This window comes from Marmota marmota, unplaced genomic scaffold, assembly GCF_001458135.2.
Source record: "Marmota marmota marmota unplaced genomic scaffold, marMar, whole genome shotgun sequence".
Lineage (NCBI taxonomy): Eukaryota > Metazoa > Chordata > Mammalia > Rodentia > Sciuridae > Marmota > Marmota marmota.
The window spans coordinates 6,813,394-6,826,445 of record NW_025999962.1 but is presented as its reverse complement, the minus strand read 5'-3'; the positions used below and the strand labels follow the sequence as shown (position 1 = coordinate 6,826,445).

The 13,052-nt window shown below is 45.8% G+C and overlaps 1 protein-coding gene across 1 annotated transcript; it reads left to right on the top strand.

Moving 5' to 3' along the window:
* The first annotated feature begins 11,483 nt into the window (after window positions 1-11,483).
* LOC107155781 (transcription elongation factor SPT4-A-like) lies at window positions 11,484-12,750 on the top strand. Its single transcript, XM_015501773.2, has one exon. It carries the CDS (start codon window positions 11,552-11,554, stop codon window positions 12,059-12,061), a length of 510 nt encoding a protein of 169 aa, XP_015357259.1. The 5' UTR covers window positions 11,484-11,551; the 3' UTR covers window positions 12,062-12,750.
* Window positions 12,751-13,052: the final 302 nt, after the last annotated feature.

Genomic DNA, 13,052 nt, shown 5'->3' with positions numbered 1-13,052 from the left:
ATAAATATTAAATAAATAAAAAAGAAGTAACAGCCCACTCACCCCTGCTCCTCCTCACCGCGTGTTGAGCCCACTACCTTTCAACTCCTAGTACCTGAGACAGTGTACCGTACGTGTTGAACCACGACGCAGAGAAAAGACCACCAACTCCAATTTTAAACCAAATTAAAGCAAGCTTATATAACAAAGAGAGCCGGCCAGCGACTGCTAGAGAACAGCCCAGCTCTCGGGGAAGAAAAGGTTTTTATAGCACAAAAAGTTACAAAGGGGGGTGTCTGGGAACTTACAGCTAACAGGGTACTGGCAAACGTAATCAAGGGCTGATGATCCACGTGGCTTGATATTTCAAGGTAGGGAGTAAATTCAGATCCCAACATCAGAATTTATGAGGCGCGGCTGAGGTTTCAGAGAGGGTTGTTATCTGGCATGGAGAGTCAGGATTTATGAGGTACCACTAGGGTTTTAGAGAGGGTCCTTATCTGGTCAAGGAGAGCCAGGTATGGGTGAGGTCTGAGCCCAGGTAGGAATTTCAAACAAGTTTAGAAATCTCAGTAATTTATAGTAAAACAGAAATGAACTTTTCATGACTTTCATGTGAGGAGATGGCTCCCAATCTTAAGATAGAATTAGGCTGGGTTCATACATATGTGCCTGCTGAATACAAGGTAGGTGAATGTCCCTGCCTCTTGGCAGAACGCACCCCTCTAGTGACCCACCAGATTGGGCACCTCTCCTTCCTTAGAAGGTCCAGGAGACAAAGGAAAATGTTCAGCACCATCACTTTATCTTGGCTGTCCTTTCCCTACAGAGCAAATAGTGAAGTGCCATCAGGGTGCAGGGTCCTGCAGCCACCAGGCTGGTCCCCAGGGGGACCGAGCTGCCAGAGGGCAGCTCGCTCTCATGCTTGGTTCTGTCTTGCGGAGACAACACTCCTGAGGTGTGGTAAATCCAGCAAAGTCCTGCTTGGGCTGCATGGACACCAGCACCCCAGGAGAAATAAGTGCCTCCTAAGGGTTGGCGCAGGTCAACTATGAATTCTTTGCCCCCTTCTTGCCTTTTCTACTCCTTTGTCGCTAACTCTGACCCTGGCCAGGATAGGCCTCATGTTGCCTTCTGTTCCCAGGATAGGAAGGGCCAGTGGCGGAGAGCAGGCTTAGCATGCCCGAGGCCTTGGGCTCCACTCCTGGTGTCACACACACATACACAAGAAAAGGAAAGTGCTTATAACATGCAGACCATCGTTAATATCCATATATTGTGCCAGGTGCAGTGGCACATACCTGTAATCCCAGCAGCTCCTGAGGCTGAGGCAGGAGGATTACAAATTCAAAAGCAGCCTCAGCAACTTAGTGAGACCCTGTCTCTAAATAAAATTTTAAAAAGGGTTGGAGATATGGTTCAGTGGCTAAGTGGCCCTGGGTTCAATTTCTAGTACCAAAAATAAATAAACAAACTAACAAACAAATAAATAAATAAATAAAATAAAACAAAAAACCCATATATTGTATTCTTGAAATATGTTGAGAATGGATGTTCCCTGTTCTCACCACAAAAATGATGACTGAGAAATAATTCGATGCATATGTCAATTAGTTTGATTTAGTCATTCCAAAATGTGTATATAGGGGCTGGGGATGTGGCTCAAGTGGTAGCGCGCTCGCCTGGCATGCGTGCGGCCCGGGTTCAGTCCTCAGCACCACATACAAACAAAGATGTTATGGCCACCAAAAACTAAAAAATAAATACTAAAAAAAAATTCTCTCTCTTAAAAAAAAAAAAAAGATGTGTATATAGATTTCGAAACATGTTGTACACAATAAATACATATTCTTCCATCTATCAATTAAAAATATAATTTAGAAAAGGAAGGCTTTGAGAAAGCTATTCCCAATGCAGTAATAGACAATGCAATTATTACAATCTCCTTTTACAAGAACATGGTGGTGGATGCCTATGGAGCCAGCTACTTGCGCATGAGTCTGAGTTGAAGGACCCAGGAGTTGGAGACCCACTTGGGCAACACAGCAAGACCCTGTCTCAAAGATAAAAAAGAGATTTTTTTTTTCAAACTAATTTCCCCAAACTAACAAATTAACACATTTTCTAGGCAATGATCATCAATGACCGCTAACATTACAGAAAAAGAGGCCATGAGAGAACATAGCACACCTAGTATTGTCAAAAAAATTAAACCTGAATGTGATCAGGCCTCTATGTCCAACTAATACTATTTTATACAGAAATTCAGGAGACAAAGGAAAATGCTCAGCACCATCACTGGGCAAAATCAGCAAAATGCATAATATGGGAAACTGTGAGCCAGTTTTTTCCGTTCCTTCTTTTTTCCCAGTACTGGGATTGAAGGCAGGGGCACACTACCACTGAGCTACATCCTAGCCCCTTTTATTTTATTTTGAGACAGGGTCTTGCTAAGTTACTCAGGCTGGCCTTGAACTTAAGATCCTCCTGCCTCAGCCTCCTGGACCACAACAAGTTTCTTAAATAATGGGGAGAGGGCAGGGGGAATTAGACACGTCAATCTATTACAATACATGGATCTTACTGATTCTGATTCAAATAATTTTTTTTAAATGTATGAGATAGCTGGGTGCAGTGGCACACATCTGTAATCCCAGCAGTTTGGGAGCCTGAGGCAGGAGGATCTCAGTTCAAAGCCAGCTTCAGCAACTTACTGAAGCACTAAGCAACTCAGTGAAATTGTCTCGAAATGAAATATAAAAAAGGGCTGGAGATGTGGTTCAGTATTTAAGTGCCCCTGTGTTCAATCCTGGTACCAAAAAAAAAAAAAAATGTATGAGAAGACCATAATTATGGGAATTTAAACACTGACTAGCTGTATTAAGAAGTGTTTATTTATGAGCATGAAAATAGTATTGTGGTTGTTTTTCTAAGAAGAATTCTTGTCTTTTAGAAATGCATCCTGAAGTATTTGCAGATTAAATGATACAAAGTCTGAGATTTGCTTTGAAATAAACCGGGGTGGTAGATGGGAAGAGCCCACATCTGGTTAATCACTAAGTCCTGCTGAATATGTCTCAGATGCATCTCTCATTTCTCCTGAAGGCCCCTTCTCACTATGTTCTGTGCTTCTAGTCTCTAATCCCTCCTCCCTCAGCCATTAGAGTGAGCTACATAAAATAATCTTTTTTTTAATTTTTATTTTTTGCAGTGCTAGCGATCTGTATTGGGGATTGAACCCAGGGCCTTAAACATGGTAGGCAAGTGCTCTCTCACTGAGTTACACCTTTAGCCCCTAAAACGACCACTTTATTCTCTTCCTTAAAACCTCCAAGTGGTTCCCTACCATCTCCAGGATAAAGTCAAGCTCCCTGCAGACGGCTCTTCATGCACAGGCTGGCTCCCGCTTTGATCTCTTGCTGCTTCCTGTCCTGCACATTACCATGACAATGCTGAGATACTAGTGGTTCCAAGTGTCCCTGTCCTCAGCCAGCACCATTCTTGCCTCCTACCACCTCTCCTAAGATGGAGCACAGTCCTCAGTACCAAAAATCAAAAACAAAAGCAAACCAGATTCAGTGTAGGCTTTCTCTCTTCCAGCAAGCACTGTCTCCTCCTCCTTTCTTCCCCTCTGGCTGGCTTGGGTATGCAGCCCATGTGTAATGCCACAATTTAACTCACTATGTACTATTATTTCTTTTCTTTCTTTTTTCTTTTTTCTGGTACTGGGAATTGAACTCAGAGACACTCGACCACTAAGCCATATCCCCAGCCCTATTTTATATTTTATTTAGAGACAGGGTCTCACTGAGGTGCTTAGTGCTTCGCCATTGTTGAGGCTGATTTTGAACTCATGATCCTCCTGCCTCAGCCTCTGAGCCACTGGGATTAGAGACATTCACTACCACACCCAGCCTAGTATATTTTTTGTGTGTTTTCCTACATTCTTTAGACTATAAACTTCTTGATGTTCCTCCCTCTGTTCCCAATACCTGGTGTACTGGGGCCTATAATAGTAGGTGCTTAATAAATGTCCAGGATAGGATAGAACTCAGGACAGAAGATTCACCTTCTGTGGGTGAACTTCAAGAATAACTGATGAGCCTGGGAGTGGTAGCACATGCCCGTAATCCCAGCAATTTGGGAGGCTGAGGCAGAAGGATCACAAGTTCAAAGCCAGCCTCAGCAATTTGGTGAGGCCCTAAGCAATTCAGCGAGACCCTGTCTCTAAATAAAATATAAAAGGGCTGGGGATGTAGCTCAGTGGTTAAACATCCCTGGGTTCAATCCATGTACAAGAAAAAACCTAAAAAGAATGACTAATGGAGGATTTTTTCTTGGTGTCCTTTAAAATACACAGGCTGCCACCAACCAACCATGAATAGGGGCACAATCTGCCCTATAGGCAAGTATTGACTAGCACAAGAGGTCACTAGGACCAGAATGCCCCGTGACTTTTCCACAATTTAGTAAGAAGAGTAGGAAGGCAGGTCTCTTAGAATTCATCATCTATGAGAGTTGGAGGATTTCCTTAAGTAGGTGATATCAGGTAGCAAATTGAATTTATAGTCTCTTACTTTTTGAGCCTATTTCTTTTCTTTCTTTTTTTATGAGCCTGTTTCTATCATTCTTCACACATTCTTTTTTTTTTTTCCACATTGGAATCAGAAAAATCCTTTTATGTGCAAATCAGATTCTGGTAGGATATTTATTCCTGTGTCATCAGAAAGTCAAGCCAAGGGTAGAGACAGGATATGTTTCACAATGATATTCTTTTGATGTAAAGAAAGTTGGAAAACAATTTTTTTAAAAAGTTGGGATTAGTAACATACTTTACACAAAGATATGAAAAATTGTGCTCTGTATATATAATAAGAATTGAAATACATTCTGCTGTCGTGTATTTTAAAAAATAAAATCCATTTAAAAAAAGTTGGTATTAGTCAGATGATCTAGTACTAACATCACCTATACAAGTATACGTTTGATGGGTGGTCTTGGAAATTTGACTTCTCTTAGTTTCTTTAATGATAAAATGAAGCTGTAATTTTGATAACATTTTGGTTAAGGTCTAAAGTCTAAGAATATATGATTTGTCAGGTTTGACTTAGAGTCCTCAAATTCCAGAGTTCTGGTTCTTACAGTACTAATCTGTAAATCCCCATGTAGTACTAATAGTGAGAAACAGACCCCACAGAACACACACACACTCACGCACAATCATGCTTCATTTTATATTCTGAGAAATGCCTTGTTATTTTATCATTGTGTGAACATCACACTGTACTTACACAAACCTAGATAGTACAGCCTGTTACACTCCTTTGTGGTAGAGCCTGTTGTTCCTCGGCTAAAAACCTGTACAGTATGTTCCTATACTGAACACCACGCACAATTGTATCAGTGGTAAGTGTTTGTGACCAACATAGAACAGGTTCAGTAAAGGTACCTGGCCTGAGGAGGAGGAGGAGGAGGAGGAGGAGGAGGAAAAAACGAAAAGAAAAACTAAATGATAAGAATTTTTCTGTTTCATTGCAATCTTATGTGACCACTGTCCACTGTCATTTATATGGTCCATAATTAACCAAAACGATGTTAGGCAGTGCATGATACATTTACAGAGTGCAGAGAGAGAGAGACAGAGAGAGAGCAAGCTTTATTTTAAGGAATTGGCTCATGTAATCATGCAATTATGGGGACTAGTAAGTCTGAAATTCACAGGGATAACCAATGAACTGAAGACCAGAAAGTGTGACATAGTTGATGTTTCCATGTTGAGGCAGAATTCCTCCTCTTCTAGGAATTTCAGTCTTTTTTCTCAGTTGAGTCTGTCTTCAACTGATTGGACAAGGCCAACCCCCGTTACAAAGGGTGATCTGCTCTACCCAAACTCTATTATTTGTGTTGGGAGTCGCCCCGGCTCCAAAGACTAACTTCCCCATCCCCCAAGAAGAGCCTTACAATGGTGAGCCCTGCTGGCTCACATGATCCTAACCCACCAATCAGATTAGTCCTGCTGACTCACCTGATCCTTACCCACCAATCAGACTAGCCATGCTGGCTCACCTGATCCTTACCCACCAATCAAAAAGCACCCCCTGCCAACTCTCAGACCACCCCCGGCTCTATAAATATGCAGAGCTGTTCCTCAATAAACGGGCATTTTCTCCCATGGCAATCCTTGATCGTTCTTTCATTGGTGCCAAAACTCGGGAGGGGGAATGCCTCGCTGCTCGAGGGCCCCCTCTCTCAAGGCTTGCCATCCTTGTCCACTCTTTCGAGCGCTGCTACTACTCACACAACACCGGCTCTTCAGTAGGTGAGTTCCCCTATTGGGCATCCAACTTCAGATGGGCTATACGCAGGGGCTTTGACTGTGATCCTCCGGCAAACTTCTGATGCCCAATCTAGAGGAGAGAACGCATCCCACCACAACTTTCACGGTCACGGTGGACCCTTTGTAACCCAGTTCATGAGCAGGAGGTCCTGAGGGGTAGAAAAACAGGCACTCCCCTCTCCCCGCCCTCTAACCACCCTTGTCCCTCTCCTGACCTATGGGGGCCTCCTCTTCCTTCCTTGCAGACTCCCCTTATTAAATTCTGCACACAAGATTGGCCTTACTATCAATTAGACAATCAAAGTCAATGGCCCCCAGGAGGATCCCTAGATCCCGAAATTCTCAGAGATCTGTTTAACTTCTGCGAGCGCTCGAAAAAGTGGAAGGAGTTCCCCTATGTTGAGGCTTTTTCTCTTCTTCATTCTCACCCCGACCTATCCGGCAGATGAACCCCCTCCCTACCGACCTCCCCCGTCGGCTCCATCCAGCCCCTCAGGTGCTCCCCCTGACTTGGCCGACACCTTTAGTTCCTCCCAAACTAGGTCCCGCTCCCTAGTCCCACAAACCATGGCCCCTTTAAGAGAGGTTGCTGGACCTGAGGGCATTATCCTGGTACATGTCCTATTCTCTATGAATGACCCCATGCAACTCGAGCGAAGGTTGGGCTCATTCACCACAGATCCAACCACTTACATTAGAGAGTTTCAATGGGTCCTCCAGGCTTAGTAGCCTCACTCACCATGATATATATATGTTATTGGCTAATACTCTCCTTCTTGAGAATCGTACCAGTCTGGGAACTTGCCAGAGCCCATGCGGATGAAACTCACCGAGTTAATCCCAATCACCCTCTGGGGCCACTTGCTGCCCCAGATCAAACTCCCGACTGGGATTATAATACACAAGCTGGCATACAGAGTAGGGACCGATTCTCCGCATGTATTATTGCTGGGCTCAAAACAGCAGCATGTAAGGCTGTCAATTTCCAAAAATTACAAGAGACCCCATCGGAATTTCTGGATCAGCTTACAAAAGCCCTTCAGCAGTAACCTAGATCTCAAAACCCCAGATGGCCGTCATGTCCTTATGTCATATTTCCTCTTGCAGAGCTACCCCGACATCTGGGCCAAACTAAAAAAGCTCAAACAAGGCCCTGCCATCCCCCAAACTAAGATCTTGGCAGTAGCCTTATAAGGTTTGTATGCTCGCCCAGGTGCTGCAGGGTCCTTCCTTGGGTCGCCGCCCATCACCGAATCCCCTGCCTCCCCCGGGCGCCTGCTTCAAGCGTAGCAAGGAGGGACATTGGGCCAGGGCATGCCCTGCACCACGCACTCCATGTACCCCATGCCCTAAATGTCAACAACAAGGTCATTGAGGCTCTGACTGTTCTAAATCCCGTAGGAGGCCTATGGCCAGGGAACCCTCTGACCTTCTGAGCATGGCAATCGCTTGACGGTGCCTTGGGTCCTTGTCCCCAGCCATAATGATCAATAGACAGGAACCCAGGGTGCAGATTCAGGTGGATAGGTGCAAGGTTGACTTTCTCCTTGACACCGGGGCTACCTTCTCAGTCCTGACAGATTTCTGGGGGCAAACAGTGCCGTCCACCTCTCCTATTGTCGGGGTAGGAGGAAAGACCATCTATCCAAGAAAGACTCCCCTATTACTCTGTTCCATAGACAACTTCCCATTCTCTCAGACGTTCCTAGTTATGCCCCAATGTCCTGTTTCTTTGCTCGACCGAGATATTCTCTCTAAATTCAATACAACAATCAACATCCGGGTTCCTGGCATCAGTCAAGCCCCAGAATTGGCCTGTTCGTTTTTTCTGGCCCTTTTGGCAGAAGACTGGCCATTCTGCTCCACTTGTGAGGCTGACATGAAATACCATACTAACCTGGTTGACCCAATTGTATGGGATACCCACACCCCCTCCACCGTTTCCTGCCCACCAGTTAACATTCATCTCAAAGATCCTAACACCTTCCCCAGTCAGGCTCAATACCCCTGTCCTGCTCTTCTGGGCCTACAACCTATTATTCAGGACCTTCTTAGCAAGGGGTACCTCCGTCCTGCTCATTCCCCTTACAATACTACCATACTAGCGGTAGAAAAGCCCAACTGGTCCTATTGTTTAGTTCAGGACCTACGACTCATCAACACCTCCATTAGGCCCATACATCCTTTGGTTCCCAACCCATACACCCTGCTGTCTCAGATACCCCACACTGCCACCCACTTCTCTGTCATAGATTTAAAGGATATCTTTTTGCCTTTAACCTGGACTGTCCTTCCTCAGGGATTTGATAGTCCACACCTCTTTGGACAAACCTCCGACCTCCAATCTTTTCACCCCCGGTGCCCCGAATCCTCCCTCTTACAATATGTTGATTATCATCGGCAAATCTCTTTGCCCACCTGCGGGGAGGAAAGCACCCCACCACAGCCTTTAAGGCTACGGTGGCCCTCAGGGACTCCTTCCTTGGGCAGATTCGAAAGTCCTAGTCCTCTCACCACAGGACTCGGCCGCTAGAGAGACACTTACCCTCTCCTTCCTCTCTTTCCAGCCCTGGGAGTATCCGGCCTCTCCAGGAGGGGTCCCGAAAAGCCTTGGCCAAGGTCTCCCACGGCTCTGGCTCCATCCAGGACGAGAGCTTCGACTGTCAGGATTCGGTGACGACCAATCTCTGCAGCTTGAACCTGCCACTTAGGCACTCCTGATTTTTTGGCTCTAGCGGGGACGCCTCTTTTGCCAATAAATCAGTTTCCTCCTTCTCTGCGTCCTCTTCCCTCCTCCTTACATGGGTAATGTGTCCTCTCTGCCGTCGACTCTCCCCTACAATGCCTCTTGGATCAAATATAACACCCAGGCCTGGCCCACTTATCCCTTAGACAACCAAAGCAGATGGCCCCTTTCTGGGTCCCTGGATCTCTCCATTCTAAGGGATCTCTACAATTTCCAGGCTTTCTTCTTGCTCCAATCCAATCCTACTCTCTGTACTTCTTGCAAAGCTCTACAAATTCTTCTAGCCTGTCCAAAGGGCACTCAACAGATGACACAGTTCTCCTACTTTCTTGGCCTTAAAGGGATATCCTTCTCCACAAAAGGTCCAAATAGCATGTAAAGAGGTCACATATCTCTCAAGGGAAAAAGGCCATTACAGTAGACAGAAAACAGCTTATTGTGTCTATACACCAAAGACCAAAGATGACATACTCTCCTTCTTGGGTTTGGCTATATAATCTGGCCAAGGGCCCCCAAGATGAACTTCTACTCTCAGTGGTAGGGAAGCCCTTTAAAAAAGCCCTCCTCCGGGCACCCGCCCTGCATCTCCCCGACCTCTCCCGACCCTTCACCCTCTATGTACATGAAAAACAGGGACAAAGTCTGGGTGTTCTGGGTCAGGAATATGGTCCCACATTTGCACCTATCCAAACAGCTCGACCCCACTGTCAAGGGCTGACCCCCATGCCTCAGAGCCCTAGCAGCAGCATGACGATTTTACCCTGTCCTACCACCAAGCTGAACTCATAGCTGCCACAAGGGCATGCGAGCTAGCGGAGGGAAAAACACTCTCCCTATATACCCATCTCCCATGCAGCCATTTGGAAGAAAGGGGGCTATTGACCACCAGAGGAACGGCAGTCATTAATTCCACACTTATTTCTGGCCTACTACGAGCCTCCAGGCTGCCTTCCCAACTGGGAATAATCCATTGCAAGGCCCCAAACTTGGGGCCGCCCTACAGAGCTTTACCTCCTCTCTGCTACTCGTTACCACTGGGGATTGGCCCAAAGATCCCCAGCAACTCTTCCAGTTTCTTCACTCTCTATTCCATTCTAGTCCACAGAGTCTCACTACTTTCCTTCACTCCTTTTTCACCCTTTCCCCACGCGATAAGACCCTCCTACAACAAATCACTTCCGCTTGTCGGATCTGCCAGAGAACCAATACCAATACTCCATTAAAACCTAAACCTTTCCCTTCTCCTCAGGCCCACGGTCATACCCCAGCTGCAGATTGGCAGATTGATTTCACCAACATGCCCCAAGTAAAAAACATAAAATATCTTTTTGTATTGGTAGATACTTTTTCGGGATGGGTTGAAGCCTTTCCCACTTCTAACAAACGGGCCTCCATGGTAGTTGATCTGTTGCTTACTCACATAATCCCCTGTTTCGGGATGCCCACTTCTATCCAATCAGACAATGGCCCAGAATTCACCTCGCAGATAACTCAGGGACTGGCTCATGCACTATCACTCCTTGGCATTTCCATTGCCCTTACCGCCCCCAGGCTTCCAGAAAGGTTGAAAGGACCAATCTGTCCCTTAAAGAGACCCTCACCAAGCTCACCATGGAATTAAGCCTGGTCTGGGTAAAGGTGCTCCTCTTGGCTTTATTGCGCATTAGAGCCTTGCCAAAGAAGCTTTCTAATCTCTTACCTTTCGAAGTCAGGTATGGCCGTCCGTCCCCTCGTTCCTCCAGGATTGCCTACAGAACCCCTACCCATCTCTGAAACCTATGCTCTGCCCCTCCTCTTCCATCTATGCTCTGAACTCTGGTGCTATCAAGACTGGCTCCTTCCTGACCCCAGTCTCTCTCAAAACCATACCTCCTTAACACCTGGTCAACTTGTTTACTATTGCCCACCGGGGGAAAAGCCCCCTCTAAAACCAAAATGGAAGGGCCCTGCTCAGGTGATTATGTGCACACCCTTAGCAGCCAAACTCAAAATACCTAATAACTAACTTACCCCATGGATTCATATTTCCAGGCTTAAGCCCAGCACTCCTACACCTTCATCAGAAGAGCCAACAATTGTCACCTGTCATTAAGTACTCTTGTCAATGCTCCCCCTCATTTCTGGCCCCTCTTGGGTCCTCTCTTCGCCCTATGTCTGAAGATTCAAGGCAAGTGACCCTAAGGGCCCCTTCCAGCCAGACCCCCCCCCCACTTGCTTGAATCTGGCCAGTAGTGGGACCATTGTGTGTTGTCCTTCTGACAAACCACTTAGGTGTCCAGAGCATGGTGACCCCTAAATAAGTGTGATCATAAGAGAGCACTTTACCAGTTGCCTTCTGGGCCTAAGGAGAAACGTGTGTTTTGTTTACCCTCCCAGTTTCGTAAGAATTTCAGGTATCAGTATTTAAAGTTGAGGAGAGAGTGAGCTGTTTACTTCCTGTGGTATGGAGGCTGTGGCCGTGTACTCTGCTGTTCTTCGTATCCTAGAGGATGGCTTTGGAGACTGTGCCCAAGGACCTATGGCATCTGCGTGCTTGTCTGCTGTGTTCGCTGGTCAAGACAATAGACCAGTTTGAATATGACGGTTGTGATAATTGTGATGCATACATACAAATGAAGGGTAATCGAGAGGTGATATATGACTGCACCAGCTCTTCCTTTGATGGAATCATTGCAATGATGAGTCCAGAGGACAGCTGGGTCTCCAAGTGGCAGCGAGTCAGTAACTTCAAGCCAGGTGTATATGCAGTGTCTGTCACTGGTCGTCTGCCCCAAGGAATTGTGTGGGAGCTGAAAAGTGGAGGAGTGGCCTACAAATCCAGAGACCTAGCAAGATTCAGGCTGCCAGCATCTTTTCTGTCCACCTCCTTCCTCTGCTTATTTTTTGGTGTGGAACTAAACAGGCAGAACTTCAAATACTACTTGCCCTCCAACTCTGAGAATGAACAGACAATTGAGAGAGTAGCACATCCTGTCTCCACCATTTCACCTTGGGACTAGTGGTGGAGGTGGAGAGGTTGGGGCTGGAGGGTTCAGAGACTGAATTGAAGGGAAAGGATGCTGGTATTCCTGCTCATGCCCTGGGCTGTGCTTTTGCCCATGGGCAGTACTTTGATTTAAATTCCAATTAACATGAACCACTGGAAAATTCTTAAAACTATGACACATGGCTTGCCTCCCTCTCCCTTTCTTTCAGCTAGGCACAGTAAGGGCTCACTTGCCTGGTAAGCACCATCCAGCACAATAAAGGCTCTTCTGCTCTTGTCACTATTTCTGGGCCTCCAGAAGTGCAGCCTTCCCAGCATACTTGCTTGAGTTTCATTGGAAGGTCTGCTGTTCTGTGGCACAGTAACCCCTCAGTGTAGTCCCACTGTCTAGTGCTTATGTCTTGCCCTCTAGACCTGTCAAATCAGTCTCTTGAAATCTTGAGGCTTAGTGTTCTTTGCTCCTTGACTTTGTTTAATACTGCTTCTTTTCCTTGTCTCTTTATATTTACTGATCTACCTATACCTTTGGCTAGTCTCATCGTCATTTTACATTCCCCTCTCTGGAGACCTTCCAGCCTCAGGTGGCTGCTGGGTCTTGTCTGGGAGTTTGTGCCTCTGTGGGAAGTTGGCCTTTCCTTCTCTAACCTGGTAAGGGTGCTTTGGGTAACTACAAGGGCCAAGGTGAATTACCTGTTTTAAAATTTAAAAATTACCATAAACTCATTTATTTAAGTTTCCACAGAAATCCTATTAGTATCCCCATTTTGATTTAAGTTCATCCATAAAGTGACTTAAGTGATTATACTCTGTCTACTTCAAGATTCTTGTGATCAGAAATGAAGCGATGTGCTAGGCATGGTGGCGCATGTTATAATGAGGCAGGAGGATCACAGGTTCAAAGTCAGCCTCAGCAACTTAGGTTGTAAGCTACCTAGTGAGACCCTGTCTCAAAATGAAAAATAAAAAGCTAGGCATGTGGCCCAATGGTTAGGCACACTTTGCTT

Excerpts from the sequence above, each read along its gene's own strand:
- LOC107155781 (XM_015501773.2), top strand. The coding sequence starts at position 11,552 with ATGGCTTTGGAGACTGTGCCCAAGGACCTATGGCATCTGCGTGCTTGT.